This window comes from Ursus maritimus, unplaced genomic scaffold (genome assembly GCF_017311325.1).
Source record: "Ursus maritimus isolate PB19 unplaced genomic scaffold, ASM1731132v1 scaffold_26, whole genome shotgun sequence".
Classification (NCBI taxonomy): domain Eukaryota; kingdom Metazoa; phylum Chordata; class Mammalia; order Carnivora; family Ursidae; genus Ursus; species Ursus maritimus.
The window spans coordinates 31,440,622-31,452,851 of NW_024425119.1; the positions used below are offsets into that span (position 1 = coordinate 31,440,622).

The following is a 12,230-nucleotide window of genomic DNA, read 5'->3' on the forward strand; positions in this document are numbered from 1 at the left end:
TTATTAGGAAAATGTTAAGTGTATATATTAACGTAGTGTGAATCATCAACCTAAGGATGTTAATTAGCCTATCTTAAGAACAAGGGATGTTCTTCAATTAATTCAGTCTAATTTTGTATTTTTAATATTTGTTTAAACCACGTTTAAGTACTTTAAAATTTTTCTTAAGTAGATTCTGCATGTGTCTTGTTAGATTTATCTGTAGGTACTTTTGTTGTTTTGTTGCTGTTTTAGTGTGAATATGTATCCAATTTTCTTTGCATTAAGTAGGATTTTGGATTTTGAGCTTAGGCATATGTGTGTTGATTATTTTATTGAGAATTTTTTAAGGAAATGATTTGGGAGGAATAAGTAATTTGGGAAAGAGTAATTCTTGGCATCTCTAAAAATGATTATTAACTTTTCTTCATAGGTCTTTTTTTTTTTTATTGTGGCAAAAAACCGCATAACATAAAATGCACCTTCCCAGCAATTTTCAAGTGTACAGTACACCTTCCCTCCCCTTTCCCCACAGCCCCTGGCAACCACCATTTAACTTTCTGTTCCTATGAATTTGAATATTTTAGATATATAAGTGGAATTAGGCAATATTTGTCTTTTTGTGACTGGCTTATTTCACTTAGCATATCCTCAAGGTTCATTCATGTAATGCTATGTGGCAGGATTTCGTTCTCTTTTAATGCTGAATATTATGCCATGTGTGTAACCACATTTTCTGTATCCATTTGTATGGAGACATCTAGGTTGCTTCCACCTTTTGGCTATTGTGAATCATAACTACAATGAACATGAGTGTACAAGTATCTCTTCAAGCTACTGTTTTCAGTTCTTTTGGATATATACCCAGAAATGGGATAGCTGGATCATATGTTACCTCTGGTTTTAACATTCTGAGGAACTTTCATGCTGTTTTCTGTAGCAGCTACATCATTTTACGTTCCCACTAATAGTGCACAAGGGTTTCAATTTCTCTACGTCCTTGCCAACACTTACTGTTTTTTGGGTTTTTAAATTTTTATAGGTTGGCCATTCTAATGGGTGTGAGGTGTGATACCTCATGGTGGTACAGATCTTTTAAAATGGTGAATTTTACTAATGGACTTTGTAATATGGACCATCCTAGCGTTTTTATAATACATCCTACCAATTTATGATGTATTATAATTTTGCTTGCTATCCTATCTTACCATATCCTGTTTTAATTTAAAATTTGTAATTTTAGTACTTATGTAAGATTTTTACATTGATAATGTGAGGTTTGCCTTTAGAGTATGTGTGTAGGTATGTGTCTGTGCAGTCTTTCTGATGTTTTGGTATTAATGTCATATACCAGATTCATAAAGAATTTTAAAGCTGTATAATGTAAAAATTGAGGCTATTTGAAAGATTTCTTGAAATTTGTATTCCTTGCCTCTTCTCCACCCCAATTTCATTGCTTTATGGCAGATCCTCATCACTTCATAACGAGTTTATTGAGTTAATTTTCTAACTGACCTGCTTTTATCCAGTCTCACCCTTCTTTAATCTGTCTTCAGTTAGATGTGTTTGTAGATAATCTCAAAGGCAAATTCCTTTAATTTTAAAATGTATCCTTACATTTTCTTTTTCTTCTACCCCATTTTTTTTTCTACCCCCTTTTCATCTTTTCTCTCTGGAAAATGTTTATTCATCTTTCAAAACCTATTCTTTATATGTGCTTTTTCTTTTCTTTTTAAATTTTTTTTCATTTATTTATGTATTTGAGAGAGAAAGAGAGCATGAGTGAAGGGACGAGCAGAGGGAGAGGGACAAGCAGACTCCATGTTGAGCACAGAGCCATGGGGTTCGATCCCATGACCCTGAGAGACCAGGACCTGAGCCGAAATCAAGAGTTGGATGCCTAACCAACTGATCCATCCAGGCCACCCCTATGCTGTGCTTTCTTTCTTTCTTTCTTTCTTTTTTTTTTTTTTAAAGATTTTATTTATTTATTTGACAGAGAGAGAGACAGCCAGTGAGAGAGGGAACACAAGCAGGGGGAGTGGGAGAGGAAGAAGCAGGCTCATAGCGGAGGAGCCTGATGTGGGACTCGATCCCAGAACGCCGGGATCACGCCCTGAGCCGAAGGCAGACGCTTAACCGCTGTGCCACCCAGGCGCCCCTGCTGTGCTTTCTTAGTAGCTCTTCCCAACTCTCTCTTTCTCTGAGCTTACCACACTTAGTTCTCTGTTACTTTTGTACCTTCTGTGACTTCTGTTGCTGCACCTAATTTTGTGACTTTTTCTTTTACACAGTATGTCTTTCTCCATTAAAAGATTCTGAACACTTTGAGCATTGTAGGCATGTCATGTTTCCCTACTATTACAGTGCCTTACATAAATTAATTACTCGGTTAGTGTTGAACTGAATTGACATTTCGATCTGCGTATCTTTTCTTACACTGCTATAGGTAAGATATTAATTCAACAGGCATTTGTCTTCTGTTCTAATGACTCTGGGTTTACTGTACCTATGAAGTAAATAAACCTTACTAGGGGGAACGCTCTTAGATTATGGTGTTAGTAAAATCCTATCATTTACTTTTCTGTACTCTGCTTTCTACTATCAGGGAGAACCTGAACTACAGGTGTATTTCCTTCTAGAATGATGAACTAAGAGTATTGGAGTTCAGCTAGGTTCTCTCTGCCTCTCAGCTGACTGATGGTTAGATTCTGTTACAGAGAGCATTAGTCCTGATTTTTTCATACAATTTTGATTGTACAATGAATCTTCATTTACTGGATTAGCAAATATCTCACCCCTTGTGACTTAATAAACTTGGCTTATTTCTCCTTCCTGTAGTTGACACTTTAAATTATTTGTTCTTAAAAAATGGTTTGTCTACTGGGAAAAAAAATCCAATTTCTTTATTCTTTCTTCCCTTATGTTGTATACTCTTATTTTACTTATAGATACAAATGTTTTAAGTGTAGAATAAACCCATAATACCCTGTCAGAAATGCAAGCTGCCAAGTATACAAGATTTTAACTAGTTTTTGCACACTTTAAAGTGCTCTAGAGAATGTCAGCTAAATTTATTTTACCAGCAAATATCTTCTGCCTGTGTATATATACATTGTGGAGCATTAACAAATACCATTCTTCATCAGTTAAACCTTTATTTTCAGATCTTGATTCTTCACAGAGTAGTCAGTCTACCAGTTACTCTCCAAGGCCAACAGATAGTTGCTTCAGTTCTAGTTCAGAGATGGTAAGTTACTTTTCTCTTCGCTTATTAATTTATGCTCTATTAATTTGGAATTACTTGTATTTCTCATAGTTTTGCTTTACATTCTGAAAAAAATAATTGTCAATAAGTGGTGAAAATAAATGTAAAGAAAATATTTAAAGTGTAAGAAACTTATAAACAGAAATGTAAAATTGAAATGTAAATGAGTGTCATTCATTCACATTTATAAAAACGATGTGTTCATTGTTATTTACAAAAGCCACCCTTATCAAGATAATGTGTGTGTATGTGATAAAGTTGTATTTCTTTTGAAATGCCTTTTAAAAGTTCCTACTCACAATAGTTTAAAACCTAAAACAACTAAGAATATATAGTAAAGTCTGAAGACTTATATGAAGAAAACTATAAAATGTTGAGTAATGTAATATGAATAATTGGAGTGACATGTTATGTCCTGAGTAGGAGTGCTGCATTTCTCATAAATCACGTGTTTCAGTGGAATTCTTCGTTAAATCTCCCATCTTTTTTTTTTTTTTTTTTGTCTCTGGCTCACCATCCAAACTGCCCTTGCTAAGGAAGAACACCAGTGACCTCTATGTTGCCAAATTCATGGGTCACTTTTCAGTTTTTATTTATGAGAACTAACAATACTGGTAGAAGTGATTTATTTTCTTTTTGCTTTTGTGATAGCACAGTATCTTGGTTTCCCTCATACCTCTTTTAATTCTACTTTACGCCTTTGCTGACTCTCTTCCATCCCTCCCCCTGTATAAATGTTGTAGTGTTTAGGGTTTGCTACAGGACTCTTTTCTTCTCTTAACTTACACTCTAAACTCTAGGTGGTGTTCTATATCCCATTGACATATGCTATCTGACTCAGGACAGTTTTCAACTTTATCACATTAGCCTACATTCTTATTTAGATGTCCAGTTTCCTGTTTGATATATCTTCTTGGATATTTCACAAAAATCTCCTTTTCTTCATACATTAAACTGAACACTCCTTGATCTTTGCCCCAAATCAGTTTCCTGATAATTCCTGTATTAGTAGATACCTTTTTTCTCCGAAACTCAATTGCTCATGCCAGAAATTTAGTTAACTTTGCCATTTCTTTCTAGCTTATCAGTTTTCTTAAACACATTCATTCCATCACTTTATCCAGTCAGTTCTACCTCCAAAATAAATTGCATATTCATCTACTTCTCTCAACTTCTGCTGTCAGCACACTAGTCTAAAGTACTGATATATTGTTCTTGCACTGTTGTGGTTGTCTCCTGGGAGATCTCTCTACTTCCACCCTTGCTCCACTTTCTTTTGTTTGCAGTCAACATGATCTTTTGAAAACCTAAATTGAATCATGTTATTTCTGTGTTCAACTATTCAGTGGAAGTATGTTTTACTTTAGAATCTAAACGACTTACGGTGGCTATAGACCGCGTGTAACCTGGCACTTGGCTACATGTCCAGCTTCTAGTATTCTCTCTTTTACACCACATTCCACATGCACTATTTTTTTGCTTTCCTTAGCTTATCAGTCTCTTTTGTGTTTCAGGACCTCTATATATCCTGTTTCCTCTGCCGTACTCTTATTCATCCTCTAAGTCTCAGTTCAGATATGTGACTTCTAATAAAAGCCCCTCTTTGGCTCCTCAGTTAGGTCCCTTAATGGGCCACCTGGGTGGCTCAGTCAGTTAAGCGTCTGCCTTCGTCTCAGATCATGATTTTGGGGTCCTGGGATTGATTCCCACATTGGGCTCCCTGCTCAGCATGGAGTCTGCTTCTCCCTCTGCCCCTCCCCCTGCTGCTTTCTCTTCTCTCTCTCTCTCTCAAATAAAATAAAAATTAAAAAAAATAAAGTCTCTTAGTTATACTTACAAAGTGTTTCATACTTGTTCTTTATAATGCTTTTCTCAATTTGTAATTATATGTATGTATATGATTATTCAGTTAATATCATTTCCACCCGTGAGAATGTGCTTTAATAGGGCACCAACCATGTCTGCTTCACTCACATTGCAGATGCTAAAGGAATATTTTCTTTATAAATATAGTGAGCTTGTTTTCTTTAATGTGTGCCCAGCCAGTCTCAGTGCTATTTCTTGGGCTTACTTTTTACTATTTTAGTGCCAATCCAGTGAGGCCTGTACCTCATTCTGTGGTTTTTATGTTAACTCTGCCCTTTTTTTTTTTTAAGCTGGAATAATCAGTACTAAATAGAATTTTTGTTAAAAAAATGTTTTGGTTAGTTCAGTAATTAAACGATAAATTTTCATGAAGTTGAAACATTCAAGCTAGCAAACTGAAATCTACACCTATTAAAAGTTTTTAAAATTTGACTTTTTAGAAAACAGTTGAGATACTTATTCTTTTTTTTGAATCTTACTCTTTTTTTTTTTTTTAAGTAGGCAGAACACAGAGCTTGAACTCACAACCCTGAGATCAAGACCTGAGCTGAGATCAAGAGTCAGATGCTTAACAGACTAGTCCACCCAGGTCCCCTGAGATATTTATTCTTATTTAACTTTTCTTTTGTCTATTTGATTTCCTGTTAGCTGATACTCTCCTTAAATTAATACCTTTCATGAGACTGGGCCCATAAAAGCTACAGTATAGGTATTTTTTGACTTAGTAAGTCAATGAGTGAATAATTTGTTTATTAATACCTTTGTGAAAGGGCAGGGAGATGATGTGGCCTGTTATTATTAGGACTGATAAGAGACAAAATTTCTTTCTTTTTTAGCTCGTTTGCATTTTTAAGATTTTTTTTTTTTATTTGACAGAGCGAGAGCTCATAAGCAGGGGGAGCTGCTGAGGGAGAGGGAAAAGCAGCCTCTCCACTGAGCAGGGAACCCTACATGGGGCTCTGTCCCAGGACTCTGGGATCATGACCTGAGCTGAAGGCAGACACTTAACAGACTGTGCCATCCAGGCTCCCCTCTTTATCATTTTTAATACAAGAATTATTATTATTGTTCTTGCTATTTTAAAAGTCCATAAACCTCCTGGAAGTGATAGATTATTATTATTATTACTTTAAAAATTTTTTATTCCAGTGTAATTAACATAGTGTTATATTATTTTCAGAGGTACAATATAGTGATTCAGTAATTCTGTGCCTTACTCAGTGCTCATCATGAAAATTGTACTCTTAATCCCCTTCACGTATTTCACCCATTTCCCCAACCCACCTCCCCTCTATAATTAAGAGTCTGTTTTTTGGTTTTTCTCTTCTCTTTGTTCTTTTGTTTCCTAAATTTCACATATAAGTGAAATCATATGGTATTTGTCTTTTTCTGAGTGATTTATTTTACTTACCATTATTGTCTCTAGGTCAGTCCATGTTGTTGTAAATGGCAAGGTTTAATTATTTTTATGGCTGATATTCCTTTATATATATATATATGTATATAATCTTTATGCACTCATCTGTCTGTGGACACTTGGACTGCTTCCATAATTTGGCTATTGTAAATAATGCTGCAATAAACATAGGGGTGCACATAACTTTTTGAATTAGTGCTTTTATATTCTTTGGTTAAATGCCTAGTAGTGGAACTACTGGGTCATATGGTAGTTCTATTTTTAATTTTTTGAGGAATCTCCAGAGGCAGTAGATTACTGTTTGAAGACTGTTTGCTGGTATACCAGTTTTGAATTGCAACCTGCCAAGTATCTTCTGTATTTTGAAATTTTCTATAGTATGAGTTTTGAGAATGCTATGAAGTGATGGAATGATTTTTGTAAATTTAAGCAAAAATTTACAGCAAAAGTACTAAATTTCTTTTAGCCATCTGAAGATGAAGAGCAAATATTGCAGCAAATTGAAGAATCAAATAGAAAATCCATCAGAATCAAAGAAACAACTAATAATTTTTATCTAGAAAGGATGCCAAAACTTCCATGTGGTAGGATTATTAAGAACAATGCCAAAATTCATAAACAAAAAGAGAATCTTCACCAGTTCTCAATGAAAAATAATACAGATAAATTTCTACAGTGTCAGTGTAATTCAGCATACATATTACAAAACAAAACCAGTACTAACTACATTCCACAGGTTGCAAGATGTGATGCATGGGTACAAACAGACAGTGAACCTGTAATGGAAGAAAAATCAGATGCTGCCATACAGTGTGATATAATTTCAAAATGTAAATGTAGAAGTGATGTGTCTTCTCTTTGTAATGTTGGAAGGTGCAGTGAAAATATTAAGGCAGATACCACTGGAGGGCAGGAAATCCTTAAGAACAACTAATATTCTAAAATCTCAGCCTAAGATTTAGCATTTCATTTAATGTTCAAAATTTCATTAGAGTAAGGAATAAGAATATGTAGCTAAGCACAAGGTGAAAGTATTTACAGGATATATTTATGGCTTGTTTTAAAACATTTAAATATTAATGTATACATTTAATTTTACATAGATTTTTTAAACATATATATAGGTATATCTTCAAGATCTATACATAGTATATCTTCACGTTTTTAGAAAATATATATGTAAATTTACTGTTTATTTACTGTTATGTTTAATTGCTTACTTCCGTGTTTTCTTTATTTTAAAATTTAGTGCAGCTGCATCTGTTACCAAAAATGTTCTCTTCCATGATTTTAAGACAGAAAATAATGCTAAATAATACCAAGTATGTTTTATAATCTTATAAGAATTTTGTTAGTTACTTATATTATGAATTTGCATGTCATCTTGGTGCAGGGGCCATGCTAATCTCTGTATCGTTCCAGTTTTAATATGCTGCCAAAGGGAGGACTATTAGCCACTTATATTAAATATTATACCCTCATTAAAAAATTCTGGCATTTTTAGATAAAATATATTTTCTATTTTGTTTGGATAGTGTTTTTTGTTGGAGCTTCTATTAATTCAAAGGAAAATGTTTTTCTCTTCAAGATACAAAAAAATATTTCTATGCTTTTATAAAAGATGTTCAGCATGGGAAAAAATGATTTATATTCACTAATTTTAATCTTGCTAAGATTCTTTTCAAAAATTTTAGTTTCTCATCTATAAAATATAGGCTTTGTTTCCAACATAACATTTATTTTTTGTTTCAAGATTTTAAATGTTCATACTCTGGAATTGACTATTTGTATGGATGTATAACAGATTGCACAGCAGAGGGCATTCTGACATATAATTGAACCAAAAATATAGTTGGTAGGAGTTTCTGTGCCTTTAAAGAAAAGGATGATGAGATATTGCATTGTTACATGCACACATATCATTTAATAATTTGTGCTGCAGGGGAGATCTGAAGCGTAATGATTTAGAAACACCAACAGCTGATGCTTAAAAAGTAGCACTCTTAAGTTTTTAGCTAGTTTTAGGAAGTTATTTTTCTGGACTCAGAAAGCTCAAAGAGTTTTGAAGTAATTTTCTGAAAGTATAGTAATCATCTCATGAAAAGGGAATATAATTATTTGATGTACATTGATAGTTTTTCAAAAGGCTCGATTTTCATTGTGATATTAAACAGTATTCCATCGTGGATTGACTGTCCTGAGCATTATTTTGCAAAATGTGACATAGCAATGAAGATCAATATATAGAAAAAGAAGACCCTTTACTGGTGAGCTGTGAAGCTTAGGTTGGTTTCAAATATCAAATAAATGGATTTTTTTTTCCAAATATTAAAGCCTACTAGTACTGAAAGCACATTCATTACAAAAATCTACGTGTAATTATATTTTTATCAATATCATAACGTGGCAATTAAGCTCAGTGAGGTAAAAGGAATGTCAGCGCTTTTTAGTGCAGTGACCACACAGGATAAAGTGCAGTGTAGTAAAGAATGTAAACTTCCCCCAAAAGATATCTGCCCTTTGCCCTTGGCTTTTGGGATATAATCTCTAAATTGTTGCAGTGTTGTTCATGCCTGATAGAAATGTCTTTGTTAGCCTGGGGACTTTGGGCCAAGCTAGATAGTAATAATGTGATTTAGAATGAAACTTGGGGTTAAGCTGTATCAGCTCAACTTCTTAAAGCTTTTAGAAACTGAGGTCAGCATGTGGGCAGTCAACCTTGCCACTATGATGGAGCCCCAGTAGAGACTCTGGACACTAAGGTTTGGGTGAGCTTCCATGGTTGGCAATATTCTGTGTGTTGTCGCACATTAATACCAGGAAACATGACTCCACGGAAGAGGACTACTGGAAGCTCCGCATTTATTACTTTCCTCGAGTCTGTCCTGTATCTTTCTTCCCTAGGCTGATTTTAATCTGTATTCTTTTCCTGTAATAAACTATAATTGTGAGTATAACAGCTTTCAGTGAGTTCTGAGTCCTTATAAAGCAAATTATTAAATTTGAAGGTGCTCTTGAAACCCCTGAAATAAGGGTAGTTTTGTGGACTGTTCCCTAACTTTGCAGTTGCTAACTCTTTAGGTACTTTAAGAAGATAAAAATATTGGAGAGGAAAGTGAGTATAGATTTACAAAATCAAAAAGACATCTCTTACCTAGTAGAATAGATTGTAGCATACTTCTCAAAATGCAGTATGGTTTAGGTTTTCCTTTGGTGAATCCATTTAATGAAAAAAACCCTGAAGTTAAACAGCTTTCTTTCCATATTCACAACTTAAGATGTATAAAACAAAATAAATTTTAGCTGGGGTTTATCCAAATGAAACAAAATGGAAAGCTTAATATTTATGCACACAATTTGTAATGTAAACTATCAATCACAGTAACTGCAAATAAGATAATGTACAGTCACTAACGGCTGATGTGTGTGATAACTGATCTGGAGTTGGTATTTAACGGATTTGTGGAACAGTGCTTTATTTTGCTCAGAATTAATTAGTAACTTGCCATCTGTAATAGTAGGAAGCTATCTTCAGGGATAGTCTCATGTAATTTTCTTTTATAGCAATTAACCATAATTGTAATTTATTTGTGTAATTTCTTGGTTAATGTTTATTTTTCCCCATGACACCATACATAGCAGTGCAGCAAATGCTGTCCTTGCTCTGCTCACATTTCCTTGGCACTTTCCATTTCAATACATGCCAGCCTGGTTTCCAGCTGACAGCACCTATGACTTACTTCCTGAGAGGTTTCTCTTGGCTGTAGACATCTGCTCTGCCTATGTGCAGGCAGGCAGGAAGTACCAGGGAATTAATGCTGTTTGCTGTTTGAGAGAAGTCTTCTAAAATAATGAATGATGGGAGTTGGTGAGTAAATATTGCAGTTCCCTTGCCTCTTGTGCAGGATAACTTCCTCAAAGCATTTTCCGCACCGCTTTGTACTCAAGGTGTGATCCACAGACCTGTAACATTAATGATACCATTGCACAGGATTTAGTTAGAGGTGCAGATTCTTAGAACCCCCCCCCCCAAACTACTGAATCAGAATCTCTGGGAATGGGGACCAAGAATATATGCTTAAATGGGTGATATTTATGCACTCTAAAGTTGGAGAAACACTATTCTTCTGGAGTTCCTCAAAAGGGTTAAGTTGCCTACAATAGTAACTTGCATGATAATAAACCCTTTATTAGCTTCCTTCCTTTCCTGTCTCACTTTCCTACTTCCCTACCAGTCTTTCTTGAAATCACACCCCCAAAAAACTACATGCACTTAAATGTTGCATTCAGTTTTGCCTTATAGTTTTCTCCTGGGAGAATCCATATTGACAGGGACCATGACAAATTGACGCATGAATTCTCTTTGTAGGTGTGACTCAGATTCTGACATTGCTACTTTTTCTAGTTTTACAGTTCTCTAGTTCCAGTTTTCCATCCATTTCTGCCATCTGCTGAAAACTCAGTAAGTGCATCTAGCAGCATATTAGACACACGTGAAGAGAGATTTTTGAAATGAAATATACATCAGAATAAGTTGTCCAGAATGCACAAGGGAAAGAAATAGAAAATATGAGTGAAACAGTAAGTCCAAACAAATTCAAGAAGTCCAACAATTTCCAAGTAGGAAACATAATATGAAATCCATGTATAGACCGAGTATAATAAAATGGCAGAGCCTCAAAGAATATCTTGAAAGCAGCTGGTGAGGAAAAAGACTACCTTCCAACAAGGACAGCTACACTGTTAGATGATTTTTAATAGCATTAATGGAAGACAAAATACAGTGTAATTATACCTTCCAAATCCTGACAGAAAAAAGCTGTCATTCTAGACTTCTGTTTCCTTCCCTATAGCTCCAGCACTGTTTGAAACCACCAAACTAGCCAATACTAGCATTAAGAAACCATTTCTGCAGGATTTGGTGATTTATATTTAAGGCTTTTGTATATAGATGGTGCTTTCTCTTTGTGGGAAGAGTTCCTGATTTTTTTCACTGTTTGGTCTTCAACCCATATTTTCAGTAATTTTACCATTTCTATTTCTTTTAGGCTGCCTTCTTGACTTTGTAGCACTTGGAAGTTCCTCAAGCCATAGGAATTTCTTGTATTTTTTCATTGTATTTCTGATGGTCTGCAGTGTATATTTCTTTATGCCTGTTGCTGAGGAGATAGCACTCTCTTTTCTTTTAAAATGCTTTGTTATTTCAGACTTCTATAATACTTAAAGCTTGGTATATGCATGGGGCTTAATGCCCGCCTTGAATTTATGACCCTGACGTCAAGACCTGAGCTGAAATCAAGAGCCGGACATTAAACTGACTGAGCCACCCAGGCTCCCCACACTGCTCAGCATTTTTGAATCAGGACACTCAGACTTGTTTGGAATGTTGAATATATATGTATATTCTCTCTCACACACACATAAACACACACACACACACACACACGCATGTATTCATTATGCATATTTTATATATTCATTGTATATACAATTTCCACAAATGTAAAAGAATAGCAAAACATGAAAAATAATACTGTGAATCAAAGTAACTGGTAGGTTTTTCAATATGTGTGTGTTCATTCTGTGTATACCTATGTGGCTCAGTTCAGACGGGTACAGTTTTGTGCATTCACCTAAGGTTTCTTGTGGACGCGGTCGCACATCAATCTCTGAAATTTATATCATGCTTAAATTGTTCCC

General features: G+C 34.7%; 1 protein-coding gene and 1 pseudogene across 1 annotated transcript in view; one reads left to right on the forward strand and one right to left on the reverse strand.

Moving 5' to 3' along the window:
* The window catches only part of CUNH12orf40 (chromosome unknown C12orf40 homolog), a 53,330-nt gene extending 45,198 nt beyond the window's left edge, over window positions 1–8,132 (forward strand). The window contains exons 13-14 of the mRNA XM_040641939.1: window positions 3,147–3,229; window positions 6,997–8,132. Of these exons, the coding sequence (XP_040497873.1) occupies window positions 3,147–3,229; window positions 6,997–7,464 (551 nt within the window). The 3' untranslated portion in view covers window positions 7,465–8,132. The remainder of the gene's footprint in view (window positions 1–3,146; window positions 3,230–6,996) is intronic.
* Window positions 7,872–7,985, reverse strand: LOC121105471 (annotated as a pseudogene).
* Window positions 8,133–12,230: the final 4,098 nt, after the last annotated feature.